At 46.0% G+C, this 20,348-nt stretch overlaps 1 protein-coding gene across 4 annotated transcripts in view; it reads left to right on the forward strand.

Moving 5' to 3' along the window:
* The first annotated feature begins 1,349 nt into the window (after positions 1–1,349).
* The window catches only part of SCARB1 (scavenger receptor class B member 1), a 50,239-nt gene continuing 31,240 nt past the window's right edge, over positions 1,350–20,348 (forward strand). For 2 of the 4 annotated variants that reach the window (XM_035097618.2, XM_035097617.2), the window contains exons 1-2: positions 1,351–1,612; positions 15,282–15,439. In XM_035097618.2, the coding sequence (XP_034953509.1) occupies positions 1,478–1,612; positions 15,282–15,439 (293 nt within the window). In that variant the 5' untranslated portion in view covers positions 1,351–1,477. Of the gene's footprint in view, positions 1,613–15,281; positions 15,440–20,348 lie in introns of all 4 variants that reach the window. The other 2 variants (XM_035097616.2, XM_035097619.2) reach the window with 2 other exon arrangements.

Raw genomic sequence — 20,348 nt, forward strand, 5'->3', positions numbered from 1 at the left:
ACCAATGTCCCCACTGTGGAAGGACATGTGGATCCAGAATTGGCCCCCACAGTCACTTACGGACCCATTGTTAAAATCGTGTTTATGGAAGACAATCTTACTTGGCTACAAGTGATTGCCAAAGAAGAAGAACTACAACTCCCATCATCCCTGCCAATGACCATGCTTTGCTGAGGCCGATGAGTTGTAGTTTAGTAACACCCTGAGGGCCAAAGGTTCCTCCACACCTGTGCTAGGGGCCCGCAATCAGGAGCAGCTGTGTGTGCTGTGCCTTGCCATCAGAGTCCAAAGTAACATTGAAGGAACTTGCTCTGTTCCATATTAACTTAAAATAATAATAATAGTAAGTTGACTTGTTAGCTGCTTGTTACCTAGAAGCCTACAAGCAGCTTCTGACATATTTAAAAACATAAATGCAGTAATGGACTCAAACAAAAAAACAGCCACCTCATAAAGGCAGCAGTAAGTTTTGGTGGCAGATAAATACCTGACCCTCTAAGTGTCCCTTTTCACCAGGGACAGTCCCAGATTTACAAAAGCCATCCCAGTTTCTGATTTGATCCCGGAATGTCCCATGTTTCCCTATTTCCATTGTAGAAATGTTGGGAGGGTATGATATGCTACTAGTCTACCAAAAACCAGGAGTGGGGGTGGGGAGGTAGGCTTCTATGCAGGCAAACCTCCCTGGGGAGAGCATTCGGCAGACAGGGAGCCACCCTTGAGAAGACCCCCTCCCTCGTAGCCAGCCTCTGAGCTGGGACCTCAAGCAGGGCCTCAGATGAAGGACTAGGTTCTATCTCATAGAAGATACTGGGATCCTTCACCTTAAAGAGCTTCATAAGTCAAAAAAACTGGACTTGGAAGCGGGCGGGCAGCCAGACGCTACAGAACTCCTGTTACATGCTCTGTTTACCACCAATCTGTCTACGTGTTTACAAGGCATGTTACATGCAGGTTTACTGGGTTCGACTGGGGCTTTACACCCAGGTATGTGGGGGCAGACCTGCCACCCTGAAGAAGCCCACTCCTGTGCTTCTTTACTCGGAAGGAAGCGCCTGTTCCAGGGCACTATAGCCTACTCGCCGGAAAGCTCGCGCAGCATGTTTACTCCCGAGGAAGTGCGTCCCACAAGGCGAACCCCCAAGACGCCGAGCAGCCCGCCAGCCAGCCCCGCGGAACTGAGCCGGGCGGGCTTCGTAGACGAGCACCCCTCTTCCCCCCGTCGCGTCGGCGCCTCCCCCTCCGCAGGTCCCCTGAAGCCAAAGCGCCTCCTCCTCCTCACTTTCCGCCTCCAAGGGGCGGCCCTTGCCGGGCTTTCTCAGCGTGAAGGGGCGGTCCCGCAGGGAGGGAGCGGCCTCAATCCGGGACTGTAAATGGGGGCTAGCGAGGCGGCCGCGGCGTCTTCTCCCGACGCAGGAGTGCAGCTGCCGGCCCGTCCCCAGGAGGCACTTTCTCGCCGGCTCCTTCTGCGCTCGCCATGGCACGCTGCCCCCGCTGCTGCACCCCGTTTCGAGCGGCCGTGGGGCTGAGCATCGCCGGCCTCCTGGTACTCGGCTCCGGGGTATTATTGGTCGTCACGCTGCCGGCCATCATGGAGGAGCAGGTGGTCAAGGTAGGGGAGTGCCCCTTCCCGCGGGGTTGGCGAAGTGGGCACGGCGCGCTCCCGCGTGGCTCCTGGCTGGCCGAGCCGGAGGCGCGCGTCGCGCTCTCTGCTGCGTTGGGTCCCGACTTCTTTGGGCTTCGAGCAGACACGCTGAAAGAAGGGGCTGGACACCTGGTCCTCTCGAGGCCAGGGGGTCTCTTTTTCAAAACTACACTAGATGTTCTGGAAGGTGCTGTAAAAAAATGCGAACCGACATCTTGCTTGCCGCTCTGGGCTCATTTGGGAGGAATGGGGGGGGGGGGTTTGGACATTTAGTAAACAAACACACCAAACAGACTCTGAGCAGGACTTGGAAGTTGAGTTTGGGTCCATCTTGGTGTCTCTCTCGGAAGAGCTGCAGACGAAAGGCTCCTCTCAGTCGAGGGTTCCAGCAGTGGCTAGTTTCTGGGAAGCCCGTCCGAAATGTGTGACATGGAGGGCTGGCTCTCCCTCGTTGTTTGGCCCTCCTGTATATGGTGCATGGAGACACCCTGCCTCGACAGATGGAGGCTCTTCTAAGGACCTCAGAAGAGACCTGCTAGATCAGTTCAAGAGGTCCTGCTGTCGTGCCTCCTGTTTCCCATGGTGACCAACCAGGTGCTTCTGTTAAATCCTCACTAACAGGGCATGGAAGCAGCTGTCTGCTTTCACTATCGCTCCTCTGCAACTGGTCTTCTTCTGAGGCATACAGACCATGGAGGCTCTCTTCTTGACTACCAAAGAGTCCTTCTGGATCAGAGGAAATATCTGTTCCAACCTCCTGCTTCCCAGTTGGGGCATGAAAGCAACAACCCCCTCCAATTGTTTATCTCTGTCAACTGGCACATCTGAATATGGAGGACCCATTTAACAATTACAGTACCTATGACGCTTGTATATGTATCGTGTCTTCCTCCAAGTGGCTCATGGCAGAATAGGATTCATCTTGTCCACCCTGATCCTTCCTAACATTCCTGCAGGGTAGGTTAGACTCAGAGTGCAGTGATCAGTAGAAAGGTGCCTCACCCAGTGAGGGGCATATTTAAATAGGGATGTGAACCTGGACCTACCGGTAATACTTGGATGGTCATGCCATGCGGGCTGTTTGTCCTGGCTAGTATTTAATTTCTTAGAGACTTATTAGTTGCTTGTCACCTGAAGGTCCCCAAGCAACTTACATTAAATAATAATAATAATAATAATATACAATACATAATAACATGGGGGAATCATATAACTTATTAATTTTTCATATAACATACATGGAGGGAAAAAAAACCCAGCTATATAGTAGTGTACAACATGAAGAATACTCAAAATAATAAAGCAGTACTCTAACCCACTAATTAGCAAATAAACAAAACCTCAACCTCCCCCTAGTCCTAAAATCATTCACATCAAACCAACAATTTCCCCTTTCCAGAAGTCTGGTGTCAAGGCCAGCTGTTGCAAAGCAGTGGTTGGTGGGTCCAGCATCCTCCATGGATGGCCCAGCATCTCTCCTCTCCTTGGGGGGGGGGGCAGTATCACAGCAGGACTGAAGCTCAGTGCTGGAACATTTCCTTTACAAGCAGGTCTCAGGTAGGGCTGGGAGAAACTCCTGCCTGAAAGAGCTGCTGCCTGCCCGTGTAGACTGCACTAAGCTGTAAGACAGCACATATGGTCCAATGGTCCAATTCAGTATAAGGCAGCTTTTTATGTTTTTATGCTCCTTCTGCCTTCAAAATAGAGTTCCCAACTGGCCTGGGTTGGGGCTGCAGAGGGAACCAGGTGAACAGCATGCACCTGAGGTAGCTTGTTTACCTGTCCTGGGAAGGATGCTGTTGATTGCCCCGATCTTATACATCCTGTGAATTTGAATGGAAATTGGGACAGCATAGTTAATTATCCTAAATGCACATTAGTGACTATGGCTGAGTGTTAAACATTTTAATATTCAGTGTTGCAGTCAGCCTTATTTAAAACGCTCCTAATGACTGCCTCCTCCCCACAAAGGCTAAATGGAGTATGTTTGGTGTTTGTGTCTGTGGGGGAGATTTCTCTTTGGGATCACAGCTCAGGAGGTGTGGTGAACTCTATAAGCAGACCAAGCATATCTCTATCTGTCAGGAGCGAGCCAGCAATAAATCAGAGTAAGTGAAGTTAACTCTTTATTACGGTAGAAGAAACAAGGTCTGCTCAGGGGTGCCAGGCGTAATGAGCACAGCACATCGGATAGGTTTTGCATAACCTGCCCCATGAGGCAGTTGTGGAGACTGAAGGTCCTTGCCTTCCCAAATCATCTCCTTTCCTGGGTCCTTCCCAAGCAATCCCTCTTCATACTTCTTCTGGTTCTGAGAGACAAGTGGGAGGAGGGGAGCTGGTCGCAGCAGGAGGGGAGACCCCCATGCTTCTTCACCAGCCTATCTCTGCCTCTTGGCCACACTCCTCTCCTGCTTCAACTGGACTTCTCTGTGCCGCAGACTCCCCCTGCTCACTAACCCCTGTTGCCTCTTCAGCTTCCAATACCTCCTACTCCCAGTCTGCTCTCTCTTCTCCCGCTGACCACTTATTGTCATCCCACCATCAATCTTTGGCTCTCTGAACCGTCTTCTCAGCCTCCCACCATTCCTTTGCATCCAGCCAGTCCATGACACTTAATCTGAGAGAACTGTTTTAAAAAGATTGCCCCCAATAGGGGAAATTTCCCCCAGACCCATCACAGGAGGGAAGGAATTGAGCTTATTTCCTCATATGCTACAGGCCCAGTGCAAACTGATTCCCCTTGGCACCTAGCAGTATTATTATTTTTTAAGCCTATAGTTATTTAACTGCACATTTTGCATAACCTCTAGTTCAGCTGTATTTGTAATATACTAAAAAAAATGCAATCTGTGCTGCTGGCAAAAGTAGTAGTACAGCTCATGCAACACATTGGCAAAAAATAATCACACAATTATTACCAAAATGATATACATTGTTTATTCATCTTATGAGACAAAGATAAAACCTAACACAACACACAGAAACCTATGAACTACCCAAACTAAAATGAACTTATAACATCTGGTTTCACTACCGTAGGTTTTTCCAAGTGCTTGGCTCTGTTTTTTGTTTCCTTTGTATTTTTAGGTAAGGATTCCAACAAAAGGTAAGTTCAAAAGGTAAGTTTGTTGTTCACAATGACTGATGAAGACAGGGTGCCGGCATTCTGCACCTGTTTCACCCTGGCAGTCCAAGTAATTACAAGACCGCTATACGCCCCATTGGGGACCGTTTACTGGGGCTTGCAGATAGCACACTCCCTAGGTACCTAGTGTGGGTGGGTGTGATTTCTGCCCTGCTCTGTGCACGCAGCTTGGGCATCTTGCACGAAGCAATAAATCATGGGTGCAAGTCAGCATCAGCCTAGGAACATCACCTACCATTGAAATTAAAAGGATCAAATAAGGTGATGCAAATCTGAACAAGTAGAGGGGATGTGGAAAGGGTTCCTTATCTAGAGCACAGTTCAGCCCCAGGTGAAAAAGAGACTATGTGTGCATGTGTGTATCTCTTTATTCCTTTACTGTACCAGGAATTGGGTTGAAGCAAAATGCTGGAGGAAGATCTATAATGAGCATCTAATCTGGTGTAGAATGTTGCAAACTAATTGGGTTGTATGCCAATTGAATGTGTGTTTGTATATTTGCTTTTTAAAGGTCTCTGCACAAAGTATATACCGGTACTTCCTGAATATGATACAATTGTTGTCCTGTGCATGAATAATGAGTTTGAATGTCCTGTTTGCTAGATAATTATAATGTTACTTGTATCGTGCTGTTGATTAGAGTATCCAGACTGCCAAAAATGCCTATCATAAGGTGCTTTGCAGGGCTGTTGTAATTTATCCCTGTTTGATAGATTGAAAGGTGGGAGTGTGTGTGTGTGTGCATTTGCGATTTGAAGCCAAGGCAGAGAGAGGCTAAGCACAGTGCACCAGCTCTCAAATCACCTTGGGGTCCTCAGCTGGTAAGCAACAAGTGCTGTGATTTCAACACTGCTGTGAGGGAGGGAGGGCTAGAATGGATATCTGATGCCCGTCGGAGGCAAGCTAGCAAAGCACCACAGGTGTTGCTCTTTGTGAGCTTCTTCTCACTAAGCTTCTGTTCGTGCTTCCCTCATCATGTTAATATCTGTTCAAAGGAAATCCACCCACTCTGCAAAAGCGTTCATGATCTCTCATTGGCTAATTCAGGAAAGAGCAGGAAGCAGTAACATTTAGGGAAAACATGATTATCCAAAACTTTCAGAATCTTGGCTTTCTGCTGCAGAATTGGGGTCCTCATTTGCAGAAATAGCGCTGAAGATAGATTTTAAAAAATGAGGTCGTGCTTCTGTTCTTCCCCCTGCCGCCTCCATTTTCTGGAAACAGGAAGAGCTCTGTCTCTGGGTGTTTTTCAGTTGATGGTCCAACAAACTTGCACTGCAGAACTGTAAGAAATAAATTGTTGTGTCAGATCACCGAGGCAGAAAACCCACATGCAGGGCACTCCAGGACACTGTTTAGTCTTGTCTGGTGTCAGCTGACAAGTCTTCCTCCTCCTCTCGAGGATTACAAGAGGTTTAAAGGCAGATGGGGACCAGTTGTTGAGCTGAACGATACCCTCTGAAGATGTTATGCAGTTGCAATGTGCAATGACTGTGCGCCACAAAAGAGAAGAAGAGCATTGGGGAAGTTTCCATAAAGACACTTGTGTTGTGCAGTGTTGTTTGGGAAGGGGAGAAATCGTGGTAAAACTTTCTGAGGTAGATTGAACACTCCCCTGTCCTCTTCGAACTTTTATTGTTATATATGTGTGAAGAGCCAATGCCAAAGTTCGTTTTACCTCTCAGACTCATCTTCACTATATATTTGAAGTATCATCACACCACACTAAACAATCATGGCTTCTTCCAAAAATCCTGGGACCTGTAGTTTTTAAAGGGGGTTGCGAGTGTTATCCATCACAGAGCTACAATGTCCAGAGTTCCCTGGGAAGAGGGATTGAGATTGTAGCTCTGGAAGGGGAATAGGGAGCAGGGCTGAAACTAGGCTTTCTGTCACCTGGGCCAAAGACCCAGTTTGGCACTCTTCCCCCCGGGTGCATGTTTGTGTACATACACATGCATGCATACATACATACATACAAGCACACACACACCCCTTGATACATTTATTCGTAAAGGGCATAAAAGTAGGCACTATATCATTTGAATGCAAAGGAATCCTAAGAAGTATTATTACTGTATGAACAAAGGGAATTGTTTGTCAAAAGTAGAACTTCTATGTGCAGTAATTGTCTATCTGGTCAGGTTTTGAATTGGATTTATTTGGTCACAGGATCTGCATTTCCATAAGATCAGCCAAGACCCTCTGGTGTTTCCTTTTAAAATGTTTTTTCCTCTTTGAGGAAAAAACCAACCCTGTAGGTTCTGTGCAAGGAGTTTTGACATGCAGATTTACTCCTGAGTAAGCTTCAACAAGATTCCTTTCAATTTTTGTTGTTGTTTGATTACTCATTTTAGGAAATGATAATTTTCTAGTAATTTTAGGTTCCATGTGAGGTGAAGAAAGAAGATTCCAACTAAACATCAGGAAGAATTTCCTGACATTAAGAGCTGTTCGGGAGATTGTGGACTATCATTCAGTGGATGTTTTTAAGCAGAGGCTGGATGGCCATCTGTCATGGATGCTTTAGCTGAAATTCCTGCATTGCAGAGGGTTGGACTAGACAATCCTTGGGGTCCTTTGCAATGCTACAATTCCACAAAGCAGAGCTGTATTAAATTGTTGATACCACTTTCTGCTGCTGTGAATGGAGCCACTCATCTTATCTAGCATACACTTGAGCTTTGCCTTGGACTGCCACAGGCTGTTCTTGTGTTTTATGGAGGTCTGACTCTGCCACAAGCGTGCGTGATCTCTGGAGAGCAGGGGTGGGTGCCCTGCTGGACTGCAGCTCCCATCACTGGCTGTGTTAGCTCAGGGCTGATGGGAGTTGGAACACAACAATCTCTGCAGGGCCACAATTCCTTGGCATATGAATATGTGTACATTTGCAGCAGGCAATGCAACCCTATGCATCTTTACTGAGAAGTCCCACTGAATTTTTGAGTGGAATGTAATACTCCCAGGTAAATGTACATAAGTTATAAGACTGCAGCTTCATGATAACATTTCATAGAATCAGAGTTGGAAGAGACCACAAGGGCCATCCAGTCCAACCCCCTGCCAAGCAGGAAACACCATCAAAGCATTCCTGACATATGGCCGTCAAGCCTCCGCTTAAAGACCTCCAAAGAAGGAGACTCCACCACACTCCTTGGCAGCAAATTCCACTGCCGAACAGCTCTTACTGTCAGGAAGTTCTTCCTAATGTTTAGGTGGAATCTTCTTTCTTGTAGTTTGAAACCATTGCTCCGTGTCCACTTCTCTGGAGCAGCAGAAAACAACCTTTCTCCCTCCTCTGTATGACATCCTTTTATATATTTTAACATGGCTATCATATCACCCCTGAACCTTTTCTTCTCCAGGCTAAACATGCCCAGCTCCCTAAGCCGTTCCTCATAAGGCATTGTTTCCAGGCCTTTGACCATTTTGGTTGCCCTCCTCTGGACACGTTCCAGCTTGTCAGTATCTTTCTTGAACTGTGGTGCCCAGAACTGGACAGTACTCCAGGTGAGGTCTGACCAGAGCAGAACACAGTGGTACTATTACTTCCCTTGATCTAGATGCTATACTCCTATTGATGCAGCCCAGAATTGCATTGGCTTTTTTAGCTGCTGCATCACACTGTTGACTCATGTCAAGTTTGTGGTCTACCAAGACTCCTAGATCCTTTTTGACATGTACTGCTCTCAAGCCAGGTGTTCCCCATCCTGTATTTGTGCCTTTCATTTTTTTTTTTGCCCAAGTGTAGTACTTTACATTTCTCTCTGTTAAAATTCATCTTGTTTGCTTTGGCCCAGTTGTCTAATCTGTTAAGGTCATTCTGAAGTGTGATCCTGTCCTCTGGGGTATTAGCCATCCCTTCCAATTTGGTGTCATCTGCAAACTTGATCAGGATGCCCTCAAGCCCATCATCCAAGTCGTTTGTAAAGATGTTGAATAAGACTGGGCCCAAGACAGAACCCTGTGGCACCCCACTAGTTACTTCTCTCAAGGATGAAGAGGAGCCCTTTGGGTTTGGTCGTCAGCCAGTTACAAATCCATTGAATGGTAGCATTGCCTAGCCCTCATTTTACCAGCTTCTTTACAAGAATATCATGGGGCACCTTGTCAAATCAAGATAGGCTACATCCACAGTGTTCCCTTCATCTACCAGACTTGTAATTCTGTCAAAAAATGAGATCAGATAAGTCTGACATGACCTATTTTTCAGAAACCCATGCTGACTTTTAGTGATCACAGAGTTTCTTTCTAGGTGCTCACAGACCATTTGCTTAATGATAAGCTCTAGAATCTTTCCTGGTATTGATGTCAGGCTGACTGGGCAGTAATTGTTTGTGTCCTCTCTTTCCCCCTTTTTGAAAATAGGGACAACATTTGCCTTCCTCCAGTCTGCTGGGACTTCGCCTGTTCTCCAGGAATTCTCAAAGATTACTGCCAGTGGTTCGGAAATCACCTCTTGCTTCTATTTCCAAAAAGAGCTTATGCCGTAATGCTTTTCTACATTGTTTGGTACAGAATAATAAATGTGCCCAGCTGTTATAAAGAGAGGAGAGGCCATACACTTACACTGTGTGGTTTACAGAGGTAGACTTTTTACTGTTTTAAATATGGCCACAATAGTTTCCCAAGAAAAGAGGTTTGACAGCTGTAATTAAAGGAAACTCTGGCTCCAATGCCTAAGCCAGGCCTGAGGAAGCTGTGGCCCTTCAGAGGTGCCTGGGCCCCAGCTCCCATCAGCCACCAGCAGCGTGGCCAAGAGGTTGGCCTGAGCCATAATCTGCAAGGGGGACTTCAGTTGAACAGTCCTTCAGCCTTTGGAAAACCACATAAGGTTTCCTAATGAAAAGGCAATGGTGTTTGTGGAAGCAATAAGCTGTAGGTTTAATAAAACTATAGTCTAATTATTGGCAACCCTATCCTTCTGCTTTTCTGGAAATAAACAGGAACTGCCTTAGTCAAGCCCTAAATACAGTAAATACAGTAGGGGGGACTTTTAGGAGAAAGCATGCCTAAGGGACATCTGAAAAGTGGCGTTGTGGGTTAAACCACAGAGCCTAGGGCTTGACAATCAGAAGTTCGGCGGTTCGAATCCCTGCGACGGGGTGAGCTCCCGTTGCTCAGTCCCTGTTCCTGCCAACCTAATACAGTGGTACCTCTACTTACGAATAACTCTACTTACGAATGTTTCTACTTACGAACGGAGCTCTGTCCGCCATCTTGGATGCGGTTTGGATAGGATTTTTTCGACTTAAGGATTTTTAGATAGGGTTGCTTCGACTTATGAATTTTTTCTCCCAATGCATTCCTATGGGATTCGACTTACAATTTTTTTGACTTACGAATGTGTGTTCGGAACGCATTAAATTCGTAAGTAGAGGTACCACTGAAGTTCGAAAGCACACTAGTGCAAGTATATAAATAGGTATCGCTACAGCGGGAAGGTAAACGGCGTTTCCATGCGCTGCTCTGGTTCTCCAGAAGTGGCTTTGTCATGCTGGTCACATGACCTGGAAGCTGTACGCCGTCTCCCTTGGCCAATAACGCGAGATGAGCGCCACAACCCCAGTCGGTCATGACTGGACCTAATGGTCAGGAGTCCCTTTACCTTTAAGGGACACCTGAAAAGTGGAGGTACAATGATAGGGAAAGCTGCAAGACTCAGGCAGGTGGTGCAATAGACCTTGGGTCCAGCTGTTGTCAGAGTCTCGTGTTAAGTCACGAGGCCCAGGCTTGAGCAGCTGACATTGTCTTACATAAGCATCAGCAGAAACACTTCGTGTTCTAATGCACAAATAGGAGCCTCATTGCAAAATATTCCTAGAAGTAAGGGAAGGGGGAGTTGGCTTCCCCTCCGCCCTTTCCTGCCTTCTGTTATCTGGATCTTATCTGCGGAGGCTGTAGAATGAGCAAAGGGATAAAGCCTAAATTAATTTGGTCAACGTTGCGAAAAACATTCATGTGAAGAAGGGAATTTGGGGACACAGAAACATAGGATTGTAGAGTTGGAAGGCACTGCTGAGCTATCCCAGTGACCACATGATTATGGCTGATCAAATATTTTCAGTTTTGGTCTATTTAAGTACAACCAGTGAGCCAGTGTGGTGTAGTGGTTAAGAGCGGTAGACTTGTATTCTGGTGAACCGGGTTCGTGTCTCCGCTCTCCACATGCAGCTGCTGGGTGACCTTGGGCTAGTCACACTTCTCTGAAGTCATTCAGCCCCACTCACCTCACAGAGTGTTTGTTGTGGGGGAGGAAGGGAAGAGGAGAATGTTAGCTGCTTTGAGACTCCTTCGGGTAGTGATAAAGCGGGATATCAAATCCAAACACACTTCAACCAAATATTCTAGGAATCAAAGAATGGCCTTGTGTAGGTGGTGCTTGCCTGCCTTGTGATAGGAAAACCTCTCTCTTGTTCTGCCTGCCAGAGTCTCTCTCCACTTAGCAGTAGACATTCATTGCCTTGCATTTAAGCCACTTTTCCATCTAAAAATTGTTCCCCACACTTGGGAGATAATAATACATTCTCCATTCAGATAGGGGACTTGTGGCCTTTTGGACACAGTTGGACAACAGCTCCCATGATCAGTGTTAGAAACTCAAATATATAAGCTAGGCACCAAAAGGCTCCTTAAAACAATGCTACAGTCATCAAAACGGAACGTCTGTTTGCCTTTTGGGCACAAGATGGCTCTAAAGTCTTATTTTTCAAATGATGGACTGTCTGTGATTGATTCTCAGTTAAATATGTGGCTAGTTCAGATGACAATCTTGAGCCAGGTTGAGAACTTATAAAACTTAGAGAAGGAAAGTCACTTGATCCAGGGACAGCCATATATATATTGCCCTATTCTGACCTCTTTTTCTTTATGGTGATTGCTTTTACGGGATGGGGAATTGGTGTGTGGAAACAGTCCAGATGCAATGATTTCCAGATGGTGGAAATGTCAGGTGCCATCCTGGGGCCCAGGCATCTTCACTTGCTCACAAGTGGTCAAAAGCAAGGTGCAAAATGCACCTGGCACCAGCTAAATTTGGACCCTTGACCATGATACCTCACCATTGGGCACGCTGGCTGGGGCTAATGGCAACTGGAGTCCAGCAATATTTGGAAGACCCCAAGAACACAGGAAGCTGCCTTATTCCCAGTCAGACCATGAGTCCCTCTAGCTTGTCCACTGGTCTTACTGGCAACAGCAACTCTGCAGGGGTTCCAACTGGGCCTTTCTCTGCCCTACCTTGGGATTGAGCCTGGCACCTTCTACATGTATCTAACCCTGTACAGTATTAAAACATCATATGCATTACAACTATAAGGCATCCGGCCCCCGGGCCTTAGTTTGGGGATCCCTGAACTACATGGTCACAGGTGTTTCTTAGGGGAGGGGTAGTACCTCTGGTGGGGAACATGTCATGCTCCTTCTGGGGTAGTTTGCCCACCTTTGGTCCCCACCCTGCACTCAGCTCTCACCTGTGGCTTCAAGAAGCTGTCAGCATGTAACAGTGGCCACAATGCCAGGGAGATGCTTTTGCCTGGTCAGCTAAACCAGGTGAGGGGAGCCGATGGGTCTCAAACTAAGGTTACCAGACGTCCCTGTTTCTCGGGGACAGTCCCTGGATTTACAAATCACCCCCCATACAAAATCCATTGAAGTTGAAAAGTGTCCCCAGATTCATTGAAAAAAAATCTGATAACCTTATCTTAAACCCTCAGTGAGTTAGGGACACCGCCTGCATGTGAGGACAGGCCCCGGTGGATGGAGTGGACAAGACCAGTGGCGTAGTAATGGGGGGCGGGGGGTGTACTGCCCTGGGCGGCAGGCTGGGCAGGGGGCAGCAGGCTGGATGGGGCTGACCACCTCCGATGGCCGCTGCCATGGAGGAGAAGCCCCGATGCAAGCGAGACTGCCTCACTCCGCGGCTTGCTCACGGGGTTTGCCGCGTTGCTGCGTCGTATGCCTCCTGTGCGCGGATGCGCCATGCGTTGTGTGTCATGACGTGTGATGCATGCGTGTGACGGGACCCCCCCCCCCCGGTGGGGTGCCTTTGGGTTTGCCGCCCTGGGCAGCCAGGCGGCTAGCTACGCCGCTGGACAAGACTAATAGTGGGTCCAACGATCAAGAAGGTGGTTTCAGCACAGACTGTAGAGGGAAGTGAGGGGCAAATGGGGCTCGTTCACCTGAGAAGGTAAGCCATCTAGCAGAAGAAAAACCTCCGCTACTTTGCAGCTATGCTGATTCGTGAGAAAGGCTTTGGAAGTAAACCCTGAGGAAAAATCTGTACCCACTGCCTTATGAGACATCTTCAGTAGGAAAAAAAAAAGACCAAGGAGTCAAGCGTTCACAAATCCAGAGTAGAGTTCCTAAAACAGTTGGATATTACTGCAGAAATAAATAGAATGTCTTGTAAAAAGCAGCAATTTTGTATCTTGTAAACATTTGTTTTTTCAATACAGCACCGTTCCAAATAAAATCCAAAAGGGACTGGAGTTTATTATCACCCTGGCCAAGAGTGTGCACCTCTTCGCTATGTTGGTCCAGTTGGTCCCTTCTTTTTTGCTATTAGTGCAATGCGCAACTGTCTTATAAAAGATGCTTGGTTAGGTTGCCTAACCATGAAGTGGTAACTTATACAATTACTTTTCCTGAGGACCAAATTGTTGCTGTAATCCTTGGTTTCAGAAGCTTTATTAATACTTTCCCAACATCATGCTTGTATATTACATTTGCTCCCTCTAACGCAATCTTTCGTAAGTTTAATGATATCTTGATCGGAAGACACAGACTACCTTTGTAATTAAAATGTCCAAGGCAACATCACACTCTGCACACATTGGGATGACTCAGATTAAAACCTATTGCAGATAGGACCAATTTAAGAGAGTGGCTTTCCTGGGGCTGCCTAATGAGTTAATAGCAGACAAATTTCAAGTCGGGGGAATTCATGATTTGTAGCTCAGTCCCTTTGGTCTCTATGTTATACCAACTCTTACCACTGCATTCTCTCTGGCTGCCCACTCAGTCGCTGGACCCAATTCTTAAACTGCTTTGGTTCCTGCTGTGGTTTTTGATTCATCAATTAGCCGAGTATCTTCTGATAACCAGATGACTGACTCTAAAGGGAACCAGCTGCCTCTCCAAGCTCTCTCTGAGCTGTCACACTCTCAAGAAACCTCATTTTGATGGCACTACAAACAATTTCTGTTCTAATGAGCATATATAACAAGTTCTCCAAGTTCTTCTCCCACCTCAAAAGATCAGGCTTCTGCCTCAAGTCGTCCTTGCAACTTGTGTTACACCCCAGAAAACACCCTATTAAGCAGAACTTTGTTTGAAGCCGAGGATTTAATCTGGTGTGGAGAAAACCCGCAGTACGTAGCATCTCAGGACTCGTAACATGTCCATTTTCAATAGGCATTGCCTAGTTATGAGCACTGACAGAACATCATGTGCTATTATGGCACATATGCCAGAAAACGTCTTGTGATTGGCACAGTTGGGAGTCAGACGTGTTCTGTGGAGGTGGTTATAGCTGGGGGGTGGGGGTGGGGAGGATGTCCATTGGTGAGAGGAATAGGGGATGTCCTAACAACTCTCTGCATCATTGACAGATGACAGTTCCCAGGATACTTTGAGGGAAGCCATTATAAAGGGGTATAATAGTGCTTTAAATGCATACTGCAGAGCAGGTCTTACTTGCAGAGAAATAAGTAGAATGAAAGAGGCAATATTTTATTCCACTTGCTTAGAAGTAAACTTTTTCTCCCAGTGTTCTAGCCATTTAGTACAAAGGCACTAGGATAACTGATGTGAATTAGACCCTTTAAAAAAAAATTATATATGAATATTGTTAGTGATTCAGTAACTTAGGGTTTCTGTATTTCCCTCTTAGCTCTGTTTCTTCTTTCAATAAATGCCGGTTGCTGGGAATGATCACAAGTGGGGGGGGGGGAGTTGGACGCAGGATCTTTGTTTTGGACTTCCCAGAGGCACCCGGTTGGCATTCCTCTTATTTTTGAGATTAGATCAGATGCTAGCTCAAAAATTCCCAGGATATGTGCCAAAGAATGTAAATATGATGCAACACTTGCTCTGCTGATGTGTTCCAGGAGAAATAAACAACTGTATTCTCTTCTACTTCCCTTTTGTCCTTCCTTGTTTTAATATCCCTTCCTTTCTTTATTACTCAGTTGCCCTCTTTTTACAGAAACTGGCATATATGCCTAATTCTCTGCTGCTTTTTGGTTAAACACTATATTGGCTACGTGGCACATAAGATACACACACTTAGGACTTTTTTCCAGCCATATGAATTTTTATTATTACTTTTTATCTTTACTAAATGTTGTTTTTCATGTTTGTATTATTTTTGGTAATTGTAAGATTTTAAAATTTTGTTTTAATGTTGTCTTTTAAATGGTTGCAACCCACCTTAGGGAGAAGGGGGGTAATAAATAACAACTCTGATGGAGCACATGTTTCTCATTACAGAATGTGCGCCTTGATCCCAGTGGCATGGCATTCAACTTGTGGAAAGACCTCCCGGTGCCATTTTTCTTTTCAGTCTATTTATTTGAGGTGCTGAATCCACAGGAAGTTCTTCACGGAGGAAAGCCGGTATTGACCCAACGTGGACCTTATGTATACAGGTTTGAGCTCATTTCTGTCTGCTTCATCCCATGTAAAGATCTTAATTCTTTTTCTTGTCAATTATCCTGTATGTTGTTGGACATGAGAAACCTTTGGCCCACCACATCTTGCTGAACTACAACTCTCATCATCCCTGGGCATTAGCCATCTTTGCTGCGGTTGATGGGAGTTGTGGTTCAGCAACATCTGGAGGAGCAAAAGTTTACCACACCTGATTTTTATCTAACTGGTGGTGAAGAAGCTTTTTTAGCCTGCAGACCACATTCCCTGATGAGCAACGAAACCTGCATGCATGGTTAAGGTGACAACCCCAGAAACTAAAGAATGCAAAGCAAGCTGGTCAAGAAAACTCTGGTTCATTGTTTAAGCCAGCCTGAATGTCTGCTTTTAGGGTAGAAGTGTCTCTTGTCTACTGGAATATGAGAAATTAGGAGGCTTGGAGAGGCTTTAGTTCAGCTGAGATCGTGTGCCAGAGTGAAGAAGATACAAGACTTGTTGGCAGCTCTGAGTAACCTTCATGCAACTCCTTTCACTCTGCTTAAGCTTAAGAATAGGTCCCTCCCCAAAAACAATTAAGTAAAAAATTAAGCTCATTTTATAGGAGCTTGCCCCTGACAACATAATTTACCATAACAGAATTGTTAAAGTGAGAAAAAGGGTGTGTGTGTGTGTGTGTGTGTGTGTGTGTGAGAGAGAGAGAGAGAGAGAGAGAGAGAGAGAGAGAGAGAGAGAGAGAGAGAGAGAGAGATATGAGAAAACAGGTCTATTTGGAGGTGCCAGATAAAAAAGCAGCTGCACCTCAGTCTCCACCTGAACTTACTGCTTGTTTGGGCCATTCTGGATCCTGGGTTCACCTTTCTGACTTTTGCCCCTTAGTCCACAAAAGCCAATTCCTTGGGTTGCTGCTGGGACTGGTAGTTATAATCCAGTTTTCTTATTACTCTTTAGCTTCAGCTGCTATAAAGCTGGGAATTTAGTAAACTTGTAAATAGTTTGGACTGGTGGAAGATTTAGGAACATGATGTTCAGGTCTTACTGATTTTCATGCTTTATTTGTAGCTCCTTAGCAATTAAAAATGATTAGTCTGTCTAATTTCCCCCATTTATATATTGATTCAAACATTCCCTTATTCTTATATTTCACTTATTGCCAAGCTTGCGTATGCTAATCATCTCTGAGCTTTGTTTTAAAATAAATATTTCCAATTTATTTTGTTTTTGGTCTGACCCCTGTCCCATTCTGACCGCCAGCACTAACTTAATGGAGTGAAATTAAAAAACCTATTTTCACAAGCCAGAGGCACTCCCAGCCGTACCCAAAGATGTTTCTCTGATCTACTGTGCTTCCCTAATGCATGTTCCCCAGTACACCTCCTTGCTCACCCCAAAGTCCAGACCATTTATAATCAATTCAGGCCTTTTGGCTCTTGTGGGTAGAATATCTGTCCTAGACCTAGAGTATTACTAGTGCCCCTACCAGCTACAGGGGAAGGTTGGTAGCAGTGGACCGGCTGTCTCCTTGGGGCATTTTGCTTCCCATTGGGGAGTGATCATTTAAGGGCTGTAGCTCAGTGGCCGAGCACCTGCCTTGCATGCATAAGGATCCAGGTTCGATCCATGCCATCTCCCAGTAGGGCTGGGAGAGGCTTTTGTCTGAAACCCTGGAGAGCCACTGCCTTTTCGTGGGGACAGTGCTGAGCAAGAAAGACTAGTGGTCTTTCCGTATAAGGCAGCTTTAAAAGTTCCTATAATTTGGAGTTCCTTTGATGAGCTTCCAAGCTGAGAACAGAGTTTGAAAGCCACCAAAACAGGTCAGTGGAGGGAGTGAGGGAAGACCTTCTTGAAAGCTTATCCAAATCTTTTGCAAAGCACTCAGCGAGGTCTGTTGCCATCTCATGCACAATTTCCCCCCACTGGGTTTAGCTGCCAGCATAATGCCAAGCTTGTTCTCTGTGTACGTTGTGCCTATAGTGGCACCCTGGCGCACTTGCGGGTGCTGAATGTATGCATTGTGGCTCTGTGCAAAGGGAATGAAGCCAAAGCCTCTTAGCACAAAAGTCTTTGTTTCCCCTTTGCCCAAGATTAGAGTCCAAGCGAATGGGGACTCTTATCCCTTCTCCTGCTCAGGCCCCAAGATTGGATTTAAATGGCGCATAGCAAGCAGGGTTTTCTGCTGAGCTGCCTAATCCACCATCCTTGTGTCACCTGTCTGGGATTGCCAGCTTCCCTTGCTCACGGAGGCTCCAGTTCCTTTTAAGAACTACTGGACAGCTCTTGGCAGCTGCATGATGTGAGGTCAGGAAACGCCCCCCCCCCAGTTGAATTGCTCTTTACTGTTCAAAGCACAGGAGCCTCTGTCAAGCAAGCAGCTGGCAATCCACCAGTGCTGACAGGCGGAGCCCCTGCAGGTATCTCTTTGGCCTTTCAATGCAGAGAGTATGCATGTGCATGCAAAAGATTGCACACAACTGGCACGCTTTTCTGTTAAAACTAACCGGTGGCTCTCATGGGCAAGAGCATTGGAAGCATCTGAGGATATGTTGCGGTTTGAACGGAACACTTCTCAGAAGTCTTGCACCATCCTCTGTGAAGTTGATGGTTGAAATATATAATTGGCTTTTCCTTTTAATTCTCCGCCCTTGGCCTGTGGATTAGGCTGGGCCACTTATTAAAGGTTACATGATTGTTTCAGTATCAATGGCTGCTTTTGTGCGAGGTGTTGATCTCTCTCTCTGTTGAAATAGAAAGTATTGGGAGGCCAGTGAGGGAAATCTGCACCCACAGGTATGTCTGCAGCACTCCTGTGATTGTTTTAGAAGTGTCAGGGTGAGTAAAAGGCAGAATTAATGGATGCCAACATCCGAGGGAGGTTATGAAATAAGCCTTGTGATTTACAAAGCAGATAAATAGCGCTCTTAGCGCTTCATAACATTAAAAATGGTGCTAAAGAACCAGTGTAGTGAACTGTAGTGCTGGGGAAAGACCTAGGAGACTAGGGTTCAAATCCCCACTCAGCCAGTCACCGTGTCTCGGTCTAATTTACCTCACAGGGTGGTTGTGAGGATAAAATAGGAAGGGTGGGGGAAGAACCACCTTGCGCTCCTTGGAGGAGAGGTGAGAATAATTATGATAATCACTGAAGTTTGTTATAATGGTGCTATCCAGCCGCCTTGTCTCAAAATACTGTAACTCCTAAGCCAGGGAGATCAGAACATGACTCTTAATCTCAGGATTGTGGGTTCGAGCCCCACATTGGACAAAGGATTCCTGCATTGCAGGAGGGTAGACTAGATGACCCTCGTGGTCCTTTCCAGCTCTACAATTCTATGACTTTTACTGAGTTTCTCACTGGGTTTTTTCTGCTTTGGGCCAGATTTTCCCAACCTGGTTTGCCCTCCAGAAATTTTGGACTACAGTTCCCCTAATCCCTGACTGGTGGGCAAATGAGGACACTGTATGTGTATAACTCTTTAAAAAAACTTTCAATAAAATCTTAAAAATGAAAAAAAATGTTTTGGAGTAAGAAACACATTCAGTTTTTAGATGCAAATAAGTATTGTATAGTTTTACCTCAGAAGTCAAACTGAATCCGTTATGGAAGTTCATTCAACTTCCAAAACCTCTGGAAACCAAGGCACAGCTTCTGATTGGCAGGAAGCCGCGTAAGCCGTATCAGATGTTTGAATTTCAAAGAACGTTTGTAAAATGAAACACTTCCGGGTTTGCGGCGTTTGGGAGCCAAAATGTTGGACTCGCATGGCGTTTGGGATCCAAGGTACGGCTGTATCTGGAAGCGTCATTCCCTACCATGTGAGAAAAAGCAAGGGTGCCTCTTAAGACTGTGCTTACCATCTACAGTTTTTAGGAGTACTTTTTATTGAAAAATCATGTTGTTGTTTTAAAGGGGTTTTTATTCGATTGACATAGTGATTCAATTTTTAAATGAACATAGGAAGCTGCTGCTGCTATTACCATTAATTGCTTGCTAATAGAATATCTCAAAGTGGTTTGGAATACACATACCCTCTCCACAAAAACATAATAGATACATAAACACAAATACATGAGCATTATAATTGTACCTAAACATCAGGGCTGGCCTGCAGCATTTTGTTGCCCGAGGTAAACCAGAAAATGCCCCCTCCCCAAAAGCATCATTCCTACAAAAAGCAAACAGGGTTTTATGACAACACAATACTTCACCCCATTCTTAGCTATATCACAAGCCCTTCAGAATTCAGGAAAACAATATGGATAACTCCTCTATCCCAGTCAGCCATAACTTGGGCAGTACTGTATAGCTATGTTACAAAGTCCACGTAAGTGTGACATCACCACAAGCACCCTCCCTGCAGTCACCTTCAAGCCGCTGGGAGGGGAGGGGAGGGGAGGGGAGGGGTGGGACCCACGCTCCGCCATCAACTCAGGCGTAGCACCAGTAGCCTCTGCCAAGCCTCCATTCTGCCCCCCTGGCTTCCACTGGCAGTGGCAGCCGCTGCTGCTGTCGGTCAAAGTGAGGCACACACACTACCATCGTGGGCTGCTTGGAAACACTTTACAAGTGTTTGTATGGTATGGTACAACATACCAAAGAACACGGTTTGCGCAAGTGTCCGGAGGGGAGAGGAGAGAGAACCAGGGGTGTCCTACGGTGCATGCACTTGCTTCCCTGTGGGGTGGGCCCTAGACGGTTCCTCAGGGGCAGATCTGCTGGGAAAGTAATGAAGCTCCCAGAGGAGCCCCAGAAGCAAATTTAGTCCACATTGCGTTTAAATGTTGGGTCAAGTGGACCCAGTTTGAGTTGCACGACTCAAACCGATTAATTTTTTTGTTGCATATATTTCAACATTCACAAAGTTTGAGAGTCAGTAGCACAGGTGTTGTAAAGGTGAAGTGTTGTGGTACGTA

This window comes from Zootoca vivipara, chromosome 17, assembly GCF_963506605.1.
Source record: "Zootoca vivipara chromosome 17, rZooViv1.1, whole genome shotgun sequence".
In the NCBI taxonomy this organism is placed as follows: Eukaryota; Metazoa; Chordata; class Lepidosauria; order Squamata; family Lacertidae; genus Zootoca; species Zootoca vivipara.